This window comes from Panthera pardus, unplaced genomic scaffold (genome assembly GCF_024362965.1).
Source record: "Panthera pardus isolate Hobbes unplaced genomic scaffold, ASM2436296v1 HiC_scaffold_6, whole genome shotgun sequence".
Taxonomy (NCBI): Eukaryota; Metazoa; Chordata; class Mammalia; order Carnivora; family Felidae; genus Panthera; species Panthera pardus.
Genome location: NW_026526991.1, coordinates 75,225,039 through 75,237,361, shown reverse-complemented (window position 1 = coordinate 75,237,361; position 12,323 = coordinate 75,225,039). Strand labels below are relative to the sequence as shown.

General features: G+C 36.3%; 1 protein-coding gene across 1 annotated transcript in view; it reads right to left on the bottom strand.

Annotated features, from left to right (window-relative positions):
• Positions 1-6,079: 6,079 nt before the first annotated feature.
• CPNE8 (copine 8) overlaps positions 6,080-12,323 on the bottom strand; it is a 232,092-nt gene continuing 225,848 nt past the window's right edge. Inside the window, exon 20 of the mRNA XM_019452437.2 lies at positions 6,080-7,804. Within this exon, the coding sequence (XP_019307982.1) occupies positions 7,616-7,804 (189 nt within the window). The 3' untranslated portion in view covers positions 6,080-7,615. The remainder of the gene's footprint in view (positions 7,805-12,323) is intronic.

Genomic DNA, 12,323 nt, shown 5'->3' with positions numbered 1-12,323 from the left:
TGATGGCTACAGGTACATGCATGAGTGAAGGTATATATTCGCCACCATCCCACACACAAACATGCATAATCCACTTGGAAATACACAAAACACAGATAAAAGGCAGAAGTGAGGATACACTATACTTTTCAACATCTAAAATATAAATTCTTGGGGCAACTGGGTGGCTCAGTCAGTTAAGCATCTGACTTCAGTTCAGGTCTTGATCTCACGTTCACGAGTTTGAGCCCCACATCGGGCTCTGTGCTGAAAGCTTGGAGCCTGGAGCCTGCTTCAGATTCTGTGTGTGTCTCTCTCTCTCTCTCTCTCTCTGCCCCTTGCCTGCTTGCTCTCTCTCTCTCTGTCTCTCAAAAATGAATATTAAAAAAAATTAATATAAATTCTTGCCACTTTCATTTTTAAGGTAAGATGTGGACTTCACAGTCTTTTGTTTTGTCTTATTTAGTATGCTTGGTCAGAGGAGAAATAACATAGGATCCTGGCATTTTACGAATACTTTCGACGCAGACCACCCTGAGTCAGGACCTGTGGCTATCAGATTGTGTCAGAGCTTCATTTATCTCTTTCCCTCCTGCTGCCTGCCTGCCTGCCTTTTGACAATTTCACTGCTAATTAAACCTGAGAGCAGGTGGATAGAGAGAAGCTGTTAATCTCTATTTATTCCCTTTCACGGGTCGGGTTTAGAGGAGGGATAAACAAATACGGGAAAAGTAAGGTTGGGTGCTGTTTTAAGATTTTTACTGATCTCTCTCCATCTGGATACATTGTGATTCAGGTTTATCTTAGAATACCCAGTTACTAATGTAACATTCTTAGTGATCAACCATTTGATTCAATTCACTTCAATAATTCGACTGATGTCCTGCTAAGAGCTAGGCCTTATGTTATATGTGAGAGAGAGAAGAGTGAGTAAGACTCATCTGCTTTCTGCTATTATGCAGTTCACAACAAAACCGAAATACATACAACAAACAAGTAATTGAAAATGTAATCGGGGCACCTGGGTGGCTCAGTCAGTTAAGCAACCAGCTCTTGTTTTTGGCTCAGGTCATGATCTCACGGTTCACGAGTTCAAGCCCAGGATCTGGCTCCCTGCTGTCAGCACAGAGCCCGCTTTAGATCCTCTGTCCATCCTCTCTCTCTGCCCCTCCCCTGCTCTTTCTCTCTCTCTCAAAAATGAATAAACATTTAGAAAAAAGTATAATCAATGACAGGAGGAAAAGGGCAGGGAAACAGGCATTGGGGCATGTGTACATAAACTCAAAGACTTTCACACAGCAATGGGACTTGGGCTTTTTCTCTCATCTTTCCTATACACTCCAGATTCTCAGGTGAAGAGAATGGTGAAAATATGTGACTTAGATTAACGGGTAAGCTAATAGCCTGCTGTTTTAAATAAGAAGCTGAGCTTTCTTACTTGCTGGTCACTCTCTGAGAAGGCTCCTTGATAGCTCATTATATATCAACTTTCATTCAATAAAATCCTCCCATCAGGATCTTAAAGGGTCAAGTCTTAGGGTGTGCTCCAATGATAATAACTTCTGTCTTTGAGAGGATCACAGAAGGATAGTGCGTTAAGGACCCTTGGAACTATCACCCCATTATATGAATGATAAAAATTAGGATTAGAAATTTAAGTGATATTTTTCTAAAATCAGCTGAGATAGAAACTCAGATCTTTTGACTCTAATACATGGTGTGGTAATGAGTTATGCTCCTGGTGAAGCTTCTAGCAATTTTATAACAAGCTTAAGGAAGAGGCCAAGTGCATATATAATCCTTCAGATTTAGATTTCAAATCATTGATTTAAAACTGCTCTGCACCATCAGAAAATAAATGAAAAACTAAAACTAAAACTACCTATAATTCTTCATCTTCTCAGACTACCATTTGATGACCCAACTCAGGATTTGAAAATGGTATCATAAATTTTTCTGTTGTTATTAGGTCCAAATAATGTTTAGGGACTTGAAAGTTTGTTCTTGATGAACCTAAGAGGATTGCTGATAATTGCTATTTGGTTTTCTCAAGGTTCCCGCATTTTCTTTTAAATCTTGTAATGCAGAATTAGTGCATGTTGAATTGCCCATCTCTTAATTATAGAATTATTTTGTTATTATTTTTTTTTTTAAACGTTTATTTATTTTTGAGACAGAGAGAGACAGAGTATGAATGGGGGAGGGTCACAGAGAGAGGGAGACACAGAATCAGAAACAGGCTCCAGGCTCTGAGCGGTCAGCACAGAGCCCGACGCGGGGCTCGAACTCACGGACCGTGAGATCATGACCTGAGCCGAAGTCAGCCGCTCAACCGACTGAGCCACCCAGGCGCCCCTATTTTGTTATTATTGGATGTGAAATGGTAAAATAATTTTGCTAATTTTAGGTAGATTCAGATATAAATATTTTAATTTTTTTTAACGTTTATTTATTTTTGAGAGACAGAAAGCATGAGCGGGGAAGGGACAGAGAGAAGGAGACACAGAATTCCAAGCAGGCTCTAGGCTCCAAGCTGTCAGCACAGAGCCGGACCTGAGGCTTGAACCCACCAACCCCGATATCATGACCTGAGCAGAAGTCAGCTGCTCAACCGATTGAGCCACCCAGGCACCCACCCCATAGATTTAAATATTTTAAAAAAAGATTTGATAGATACCTTATTTAGTGTTGCTTGTCAGAATTATCTTGTGGAAATTGTAGGATTTATCAAACCGGTTGTTCACTGTAAAATTACCAAACCAGTTTTTTGTAATTTTGATTAACTTATTTTGTAAGGTGAGGACGATCTCTGAAAGACAAGCTATTTTTAAGCCAGCCTTAAATGTATTCCTTCCTTCATCCTTCCTCCTAATTGTAAGGTCAGTGATATCCACCTCTTTGACTAATAGGAAATGCTATCTGTATGAAATCAGCTTATCTAAATATATTAAGAATATCCAGCAGTCCTGTTTCATGGAAATTAAATGAGTGAATAACTTTGTGATGAGAAAATCACAAGGTCATGGCCACTTTTGCTTTAAAACTAAACGAGCAAATCTTTAAAAACAGTTTGCTTTTGCTCTTTCCATGGTAAGAGCTCAGTGGTCATCTTTTTCTTGGATTTTGACATTCAGAGAATCTCCAAGGCCCAGGCAGTAAAAGCAATAAAAGATGATAGGGTTGAAGGTGGTTTGATAAAGTATTAAATAAGCAACAACCCAGCCTTATGATGTTTGAAGATGGTTCCTCTAAAACTGTTCAGAAGTTTGGTAGGAACCAGAACCAGTATGTCATCAAGCAATAATCTTAGTACAATCATTATGTTTGGGGACATCCATGTATATGTTAGCATATTTTGATTAATATTAAATATTAATATCAAATATTTAAATATTAAAATTAAAATATTTAAATATTTCCATACAGTTACAATAGCAGTTGGTCACATTAATTTAAAGAAAAATGATCTTGTTATGGGGCATTTACTGTACTCTCTACTGGGAAAATATTTCTATTTAGTGGCTCCTTATTCTGGTTGTGAAGCATGAAATCTGAGTGTGAATGTTGCCGGGATGATCATCGATGAAGAGAGTGATAAACAGAGCTCAGGCTTGTATTTGCGGGTTCCCCTGTTTCCTCTTTCACATTTTCAAAGAAACTCTTTTCAGCATTTGTATGCTTGTGATACACCAAGTCTTCCTCACCAAAATCACATTGTAAAATCTGATGAAGGAAAGCCTTTCAGAAAAAAAAAACAAAACCTTGATACAATTATGTCTGTAGATTTATAAAATGTGTTTATTAATTCTTAAAAGTTCCATGCATTTCATCTAAGCACCTCCCTATATTTTGTGGAGTGAAAAGCTAATTGCTCAATGACTTTCAGGGATCCTCAGAGCAAATGGAAGAATATTTGGAGAGGAGGTGGGGTGAGGAGCACAGCAATGGTAAGGAGGAGGGGAGGTCATCTAGAATTGTTTACTCTAAGGGCCAAAACAACACTGAATCCCTTTGATTTTATTCCTTGAAGTCTTGTGAGTCATCTAGTGACACAGAGGTTAAGGAACCTACTCTTTCTGTGAGTGGTAGGATGTTTATGGAGATGACTGACAGGGCAAGAAAGTTTTCTCAGAAATTGTCATTCAATGTAAAAAGATGTATGTGATTAATGCAAACTTGAGATGATCATAAGGGCATTCATAGCTTATTTGAGAAAAAATCTCTGTCATGCAGAGCTTTACTGTCTTTTTCAGTCAAGATACACATTAAAAAAAAAAAAGAATGTAAGATATCCTGAGGTTAACCAATAAGGATGCTGGATCCTGGGAGCTCCCAGTTACTGGAGTCCCAGTACACCCCAAGGTGTAAACCCTGTAGTTCGTCAGCAAGGTGTAGGCCTTCCACCCATCTTCATGGCAAGAACCTGTGTGGGATCTCTGACTCGCTGATGGGAAAGCCCTGCACCATCTTAACTCTTTACAAGTAGATTTCCAGCCTTTCAGTCTTTATTAAGCGATACCACATGCACTCACAATCAGTCTGATCCTCAGCTCTGTTTCTTTATTAGGAAGAGTATCTTATTTGTGCTAATGACAGAAATTAGTCTTTGAGTTTTTATTAAGTAGCTTGCCATTTTGTGTCAATTACACATCTGAGTAACACAAAGACGTAAAATAGTTAAAATGCACACAAGCTGAAAGGGAAAAGCATGCTTTTCCGTGAAATCTTGGGCAGTTGCTTTTCCTCTAGGAAACAATAATCACATCATCCTAATCCTTGTGAGAGAAATCTATGTCCTCAGTGGATAAGCTACAGTAATAAAATATATATATATGAGCCCACCTGATTCTCTTCACTAAATCTGAAGAACAAAACAGCCTGCCCTCCAACCTTATTCCTACTGTGGCCCTCTTCCCCCCACACACCACCATTCAAAGTTGTATCCACCTCTTCTTCTCTCCCCATGTTACATTCTGGAAAAAACTTTGGGGAGGTATCAAGATTCCCCACACAAAGTAAAATAGTTTATAAAAAATAGGAGGCAATGGATATGCTAAAATGCAACACATAGATGAGTTCACAGAAGGTGCAAATTATTGTCACCAGAAGTTTTAAAGAATATGGTTAAGAGTTGAGGCTTGGGCTAGAAGATACAAAGGGTATTCTAGGTGGAGGCCTAAGGAGAGATGGGAGGAAACAGTATGAACTATGTCTGAGACTCCAGATAAATTCAGATCAGTTGGGGAAAAGGATGAGATAAGCCTGGATGATTTTAATATTATATTCATTTGGGAAGCAATGGGAATTCATATTACATAACTCAGTAATGGAGATGCCTGAATAGAAGCCCAAGGGCTCATCCTAGAATTAAAATGGCTTTCATCAGAGAAGAAAAGGGATAGGATTAGAGAGGAGAGCATCCAGAACCTTTGTTCCTAATCTGCTTTTGGCAGCAAGGTTTATGATTTGGAGCTATCACTCTTCTCTCAATACTTACCTTTCTTGTCTCTCATTATCTAATGTTTGCATATCCTTCATACCTAGTTTGTATGTCCAGATATTGATATGTGTTTGCATTTATGGCTTATGTTTCTGGGATATTTCATTGTAAAGCCCCTAATGATGGTCCACAAAATGTAGGTAGTTACTTTTGTTCTGTCCTAGTTACAGTCTTAGATAAATCAGCCCCTTCAGACTTAGTTTCTTCGTTTATGCAATGATGAGATATGACTGGGTATTTTCTAACCTAACATATAGAACTAACATCACATGCATTTCCAGTCACTATTCTCAACCATACACAGGGCAAGGTTTATAACTGAAGATTGTTTCTCAGCCATGTGCCCCCACTAGGTTTGGGTACACTATTAGTTAGATAAGAAAGTAGACATCTTTCATTTCCTCTGATGAGATCAAAGAAAAATAACTGATGTTCACAAGAAAGAATACTGACCATATTCACTTTTGTTTCTTTGGGCTGATGAAGGTAAATTAAAAAATTCAGGAGGTTAATAAGCTCTACTGGCAAAATTATTTAAGATCAATAAGGGAAATCATCACACTCCATGTCACTCACACATAAAATTTATAGAGCAAATAGTTATCCTTTTAAAGATTTTAATACATACTTAAAAATGGACAATTTATTATTACATAATTATATAACATTGATACTGTGAGATATGTGGGTGTATATATTTTTCTTTTCATTAAAATAGTTTCATGCTTATAAAAGTCACCCTAAGTCAACTTGGGACAAAGAGAACAACATACAGTAGAAATAAACCAAGTAGTAAATAGGGCATAAGTAAGGAAAAATATTATAAAGCAGTTACATTGTTGACACAAAAGAAAAAAAAATACACTTTTCTATTATTTGAAGGCAATTCACAATCATTTCCAGGAATTCTGTGAGAATTTAAGGCCATTTGTTCTAAAGAAATGCTTTAATTCAGACACAACGTCACAAAACTGTAATTCTTGTAAAAACTGTACATGCAAAAATTTTACAATTAATTGTGGACAGGCAGTTCTGTATGTAGGAGTAGGTTATTTCACAAATGTGTTGTGCACTAAGTCACAGGTTGTGTGTATTTAACTGGGAATTACACAAAAAACTTCCAGCCTGTGCACCCTGCATGGCCACATGGAAAGGTGAGAACTAGAAGTCCAAATTGACAGAGCCAGTATCCCTTTGAATTAAAATATCTAGACAAGGTAGAATGGAATAAAAAGTTTAAAACTTCTGCTACATGTTTCACAGTTAAATATTCTGGGTTTTAGTCTTTTAAATAGCATTATAATATAAAGACGCTACTTTTTACACAAAGTATTTTCTGTGCATTTTACAGTTCACGATGTTTGACTTTTTCCTATTTCTACGGAGAATTACAAAACATAAACTGACGGCAGTCTAAATTTAGAACCCAAACCCCATGAAAAATGCATGTCCTTACAGGATACACACCTGCGACGCTTAAACTCCCACACTCGGCAAACAATGCAAAGGAACTCATTACTAAGCAGATGCAGCTTCGTAAGACAATTCACTTACTGAGAAATATGAAAGTATCTTTCCCTCCCCTTGTTTGCAATTGCATTTGTCCAGACAGTCATTCAAAGAGATATTGCTCTTGTGATTATAGCTATTGCAATTTAGAAGACAAAGGATTCAATATTCAAAACGCTTATTCTTAAGAACAGTTATAAAAGTATTGAAATTTAAAAAGTAGTAACATGTAAACATTGATACAGAGAGACTGCTTTCCTAGACACACAGCAGTCGAGGACAGTGTTTGAGTTAAAAACATAGTTTGTGCTTTTTCCCAACAATATATTGGAAATTAGCTGTTTCTGTCCAAAAGAAAAAAAAAAAAAAAGATTCAGAGAAGACATCCATATTTTGCTTCAAGCATTTAAACAATTGTTTTTTTGTTGCTCATGCAACAACCATATTTACAGTTTTGGTTTAGGAAGAGAATTAATTTTGGATCCAAGAAAGCATGTTAACCAGTACTGCTGAAAACAAACTGAGAAAAGGATCTCATTCCCTGGTTCATTACAGAGCACCAGGAGCAAAGCATTGACTCAGCAGTTCTAACTGATGTGTAATTAACATTAGCAGTTCAGAGCACAGTCATATCTGAGTCTGTAACACATGTGTAGGCGGGGTGTATGGGGGGGGTGCAGGCGATGGCTTGATTCCTCGGGCCCTCATGTAGGACAGGAACTGCTCAGGGATCTCAGCAAGGACATCTTTGGCCAGTCTAGCCATGCTCAGTATGTGGTTTCCGCTTCTGTCAATATAATCCCTGAATGGCACGAACTACAACAGAGGTGAAAGAAAGAAAGCATGCTATTTAATAGACACAAAAATCAACATATGTAAACATTTCATTGAGAACTGAAGAAGCCTGGGGTAGTGGTTAGATGGATAATAATTACTACGCATTTTAAAGAGATTTGATTCATTACCAACAGCTACTACAGTGACCAAACCTTTCTAATGTATATACTTTAAAAAAGGGATGGAATTGTTTTCTATGTTTGTTCCTCCCGATAATTCTAATCTCCTGTTCCCGACAGGTCCATCATGTTGCTACATGTGTTCTGCAGTTTTGACTTCTATACCTAACCTGATTCCCAATAACTTGGAGCATTTACCTCTTCAGGGCTCGGTTTTCTGTCAGATGGAGTTAATACATGCTTAATTCAGCTTTCAATCAGAAATAGTATCCAGTGGAGGGTAAAAAAAAGAAGTGGGTATCCTAAACACACGTGAAGTATTTTTAATTATTACTAAAACATAAAACCACATGTCCCAGATATTGTTTTTTCTTTTAATCTGTTATTTGGAATGGAAAAGAAAAAGAATTCAGCATGAGATTTGGCATTCTTATTGAAATATCACCATTCTTATTTTTATATCACATAAAAATAATTGCACTATCTTCACATTAGCAATTACGTGAGAGCCATTATCAGCTCAACATTAAATACTCTGACAATAAATTGCCTGATTCTATCTTCATTTGTAATGGTTAAGTTAATAAAAATGTGCTGTTTGAGGGCATTAGTTCAATTTCCCCTCAGAGACATGATGATTCTTGAAGCCACTTGGAAATGTTTGAACTGTTAATGTTGTGATAGTTTGGAAACACAGTAATTTTAGGTCTTAGGGAAAAGGTATAGCGAAGACATTTGAGAATGTTGAAGCAATTTCGGATTATAATATTTAACAGCCTGAATTATTTTTTTCTCCTCTAGAGAGAACACACTCCCATCTCTATAACTATGCCATAACTGTTTTAAGTTTATTTTGAAAGTTACTTTTGATTTACATAGTTATTCAAGATGTGCTTTCAGGAAACAACTATTATGAAGAAGCAAGTTTTAAAATGGTCAGGTTCCTACAGAGAAGCCAAATTAAAATTTTAAGAAATCAAATAGCAGGTATAATACCTTGTATGCAGTGAACACAGTCTCTTTAAGCAAGAGTAGAAAATTACTTTCTTTTCAAAATAAGACATACTGGGGGCGCCTGGGTGGTTAAGCGGCCGATTTCAGCTCAGGTCATGGTCTCACGGTTTGTGAGTTCGAGCCCCGCATTGAGCTGTGCTGACAGCTCAGAGCCTGGAGCCTATTTCAGATTCTGTGTCTCCCTCTCTCTCTGCTCCTCCCCCCACTCACACTCTGTCTCTGTCTATCTCTTAAAAATAAATAAACATTAAAAAATTTTTAAATAAAATAAAATAAGACATACTGTAGGCAGAAGCAACCTATATGACTTTAATTTTACCCTGTCTTGCTAACCAGGAAGAAAACTCAATCTAGCTTTTAGAAAACTGTAGAAAGGTGACGAAGCTTTCTCTTACCCCTGAAGGTAACTAATAAGGGTAAGAAAAATCTAACAGAGCAAATATAGTCTTCAACTGAGAAGAGAACTAAGGGGATGTGAACTTTTGTGAGGTTAAATTATCTAACTTTGGACAAGATGACATTTTTAACAACAACAACAACAACAACAAAGAAGTGCAAAAAAAAGTCGGGGTTTATTTTTTTCTCTGAAACGATAATTAGAAAAGTGAGAAAATAGGAATCAACAAGACAGGATTAATGAGAAGAAGATATCTAATTGTTATAGCTTAGCTCATTCTTCTTTTAAAAGACACAGCGTTTTAAAAATAAACTACTAATAAGGTATCAATATGTTTAGTATACAATGACTATCCTTTAAACTTTTTTTTCCTAATAGTTCAGTTTTTCAGAAATCTGTGGCTAATACCTACATTTCAGTGAAAGGATGGTGTTACCTCCGGCAAACAGTTGATCCTACCTGTTTGTGTGTTTACCTCATTGCTTCTCGGCCTTTTGGCTAAGATCAAGTGTTGACCTCAACTTTGCTCTTTTATTTTCATTGGATTCTTTACTTTTCTTCTGTGCCAGGGACATTAAACTCTTTTCTCTTTTTACCCCCTATTCTCCCAAACTCTGGAATTAGACTTTCCCCAGTTCAGAGCCCAGTTCTTCTACTTAATAGCTACATGATCTTGCACAGATGATTTTCCACTCTTTGCCTCAGTTTCCTCTTCTAAAAATGAGAATAAAAATAATAATACCTACTTCAAACAGTAATACCTACTTCATTAGGTTGCTGTATTAAATCAGTTAACATGTAAACTGCTTAAAACAGTGTTCAAGTCATAATATGTGCCATACAAGGTAGTCATTGCAATCATCACTAGTATTATTTATTACTCACCAGCTCAAACATGTATGTATTCAATATAAATATGAAACTATATTCTTAATAGTTTCCTATTTACATTCATATCAAACATTAAATACAAGGAATATCCTTTATCAGTTTTATCTCTATCAAGTTTGAGTATAATATCGTTATTAGCATCTAAGATAGTAATTCCCGGCCTTTTTGTTATTTTAAAACACCCATTGCTTCATATTTCCAGCAGATGCTATGAGATTTGCTAATTTTTGTTACTGAAGGACATTACAATTCATTTTTAAGAATGTCGTGATGCTCTGGGATGTCAAAACTCACATTCACAATCGCTATTGTCATAATACATGTAGTTCTGCTCTTATTTAAAATATGTTTATAAATCATGGGTAAGAAGAAATATAGTTTTCAGCTGAAGAGGAAAGTTTATATCACATTGAACTTAGGTTTGTTCAGTAATTCTGCCTGGCCCGTGAATACTGAAGGTCCTTGGTCCCAGGGTGAGAATCACTGCTATAGCGGGTTCCTGTTACCAACAGGAGTACAGCTCATTCCACATGTGTGCTGGGAGTAGAAAAAAAAAACGTTGAGAACTTTCTACTCACTAACCTAAATTATGTAAACCTCTCCCAAAAGAACATTGAGCTATTCAATCATGTCATGAGGTACTCTCCTAAGTGAGAGATGAAAATGACAAGTGACTCTTCATTTCCTTGACCTCTTATTAATGCCAGATCTTACGGATTTTAGGACAAAATATGCCCTCTGTAACACTACTGCTCATATCCTTCTACAATCTGTTTTCCACTTAACTTCTCAGACCACTCTGATTATTGTCTCTTTTTATCATTCGTTTCTGGTCACTGTACCCGGGGACCTCCTGTTCAAAATATTGCTCACACATTTGTGGATGAGCGTTCATCACTGACTATCACCACATATTAACTCAGACCCTTAAAATGTTCAGTCTAGAGGGATAAATCAATATTTAATTTTCACTAATTTATCACATTTGTCTGAAGAATACCAACAAATGCATTCTGTTCTGTAGAAATATACTATATCCTTGATACTCTACTTTTTTTTTTTTTTTTTTTTTTTTTAGCATCCATGCAGTATAAGGAAAATGTTCCACATGGCAGCTCTAACAGCTGGTTTTGCCTATTTGTGAAAACAAGTTTGAATCAGTTTGGGCAAATGGACTTTTAGTTGCTGTTCTGCTCAATTTTACTCGATTGTTCCTACTGTGCAGAGCTCCATTAGTGATTTTCAAGTCTAAGCCTTCAAGGTTATTATTCTCCTTTTAATGGAAAATATGATTTAAATATAAATTTTAAGTAAATGATAGGCTGGCCAACAGCTGCATGCAGCCAAGAGAAATGACATTGCTTTATACACAAGGGCCAATCCATAGTACAAACAAACAAATATTGAAAGCCTTTACATATATTGATTTAAGAAAATAACTCATTTAAGTTTTAGAAAAACAACCATAGGATCTCATCTTGCTTACTGTTTATACTATAGTCAGATGAGATTCAATCTTGAGGCAATGAATATAATCACACACAAGGCTGACTACAGTGTCCCAAGTCAGGGTATAGCTACTATGAAATACTGACATAAAAAATGCCTTTGCATTAGACTATGCCAACATACTCACTAATAGCAGTAACTAATATTGGTGTTAATGCACTTATTGAACAACTGGTAGGTAACAGGTCTTCTGCAAAAAAATTTAATACAATATTTCATTTAATTTTTATTAGCATGTTACCCATATTTTGAATTGACAGAAGAGGAAACTGAAACTTAGATTAGTTAACTTACCCAAGGTCAGATAGTTATCAGTATTGGTCATTATTTGAACCTAAATTAATCTAACCCTGATATATAAACCACTACAGCAGTATGAAAAGGGAAACAGAGCCTAATAATCTTCAGTAGAATTTTGGCTTTTAGGAGAGTAGGTGTGTTGTAACAGAAAGAACTCAGGGTTTGGAATCAGAACTCTGTTGGAAATTTGGCTCTACCAATTTATGACTTAAGTAATTTTGCACAAGTTGTTTAACATCTCGTCCTCTGCCTCCGTTTCCTCATTTAT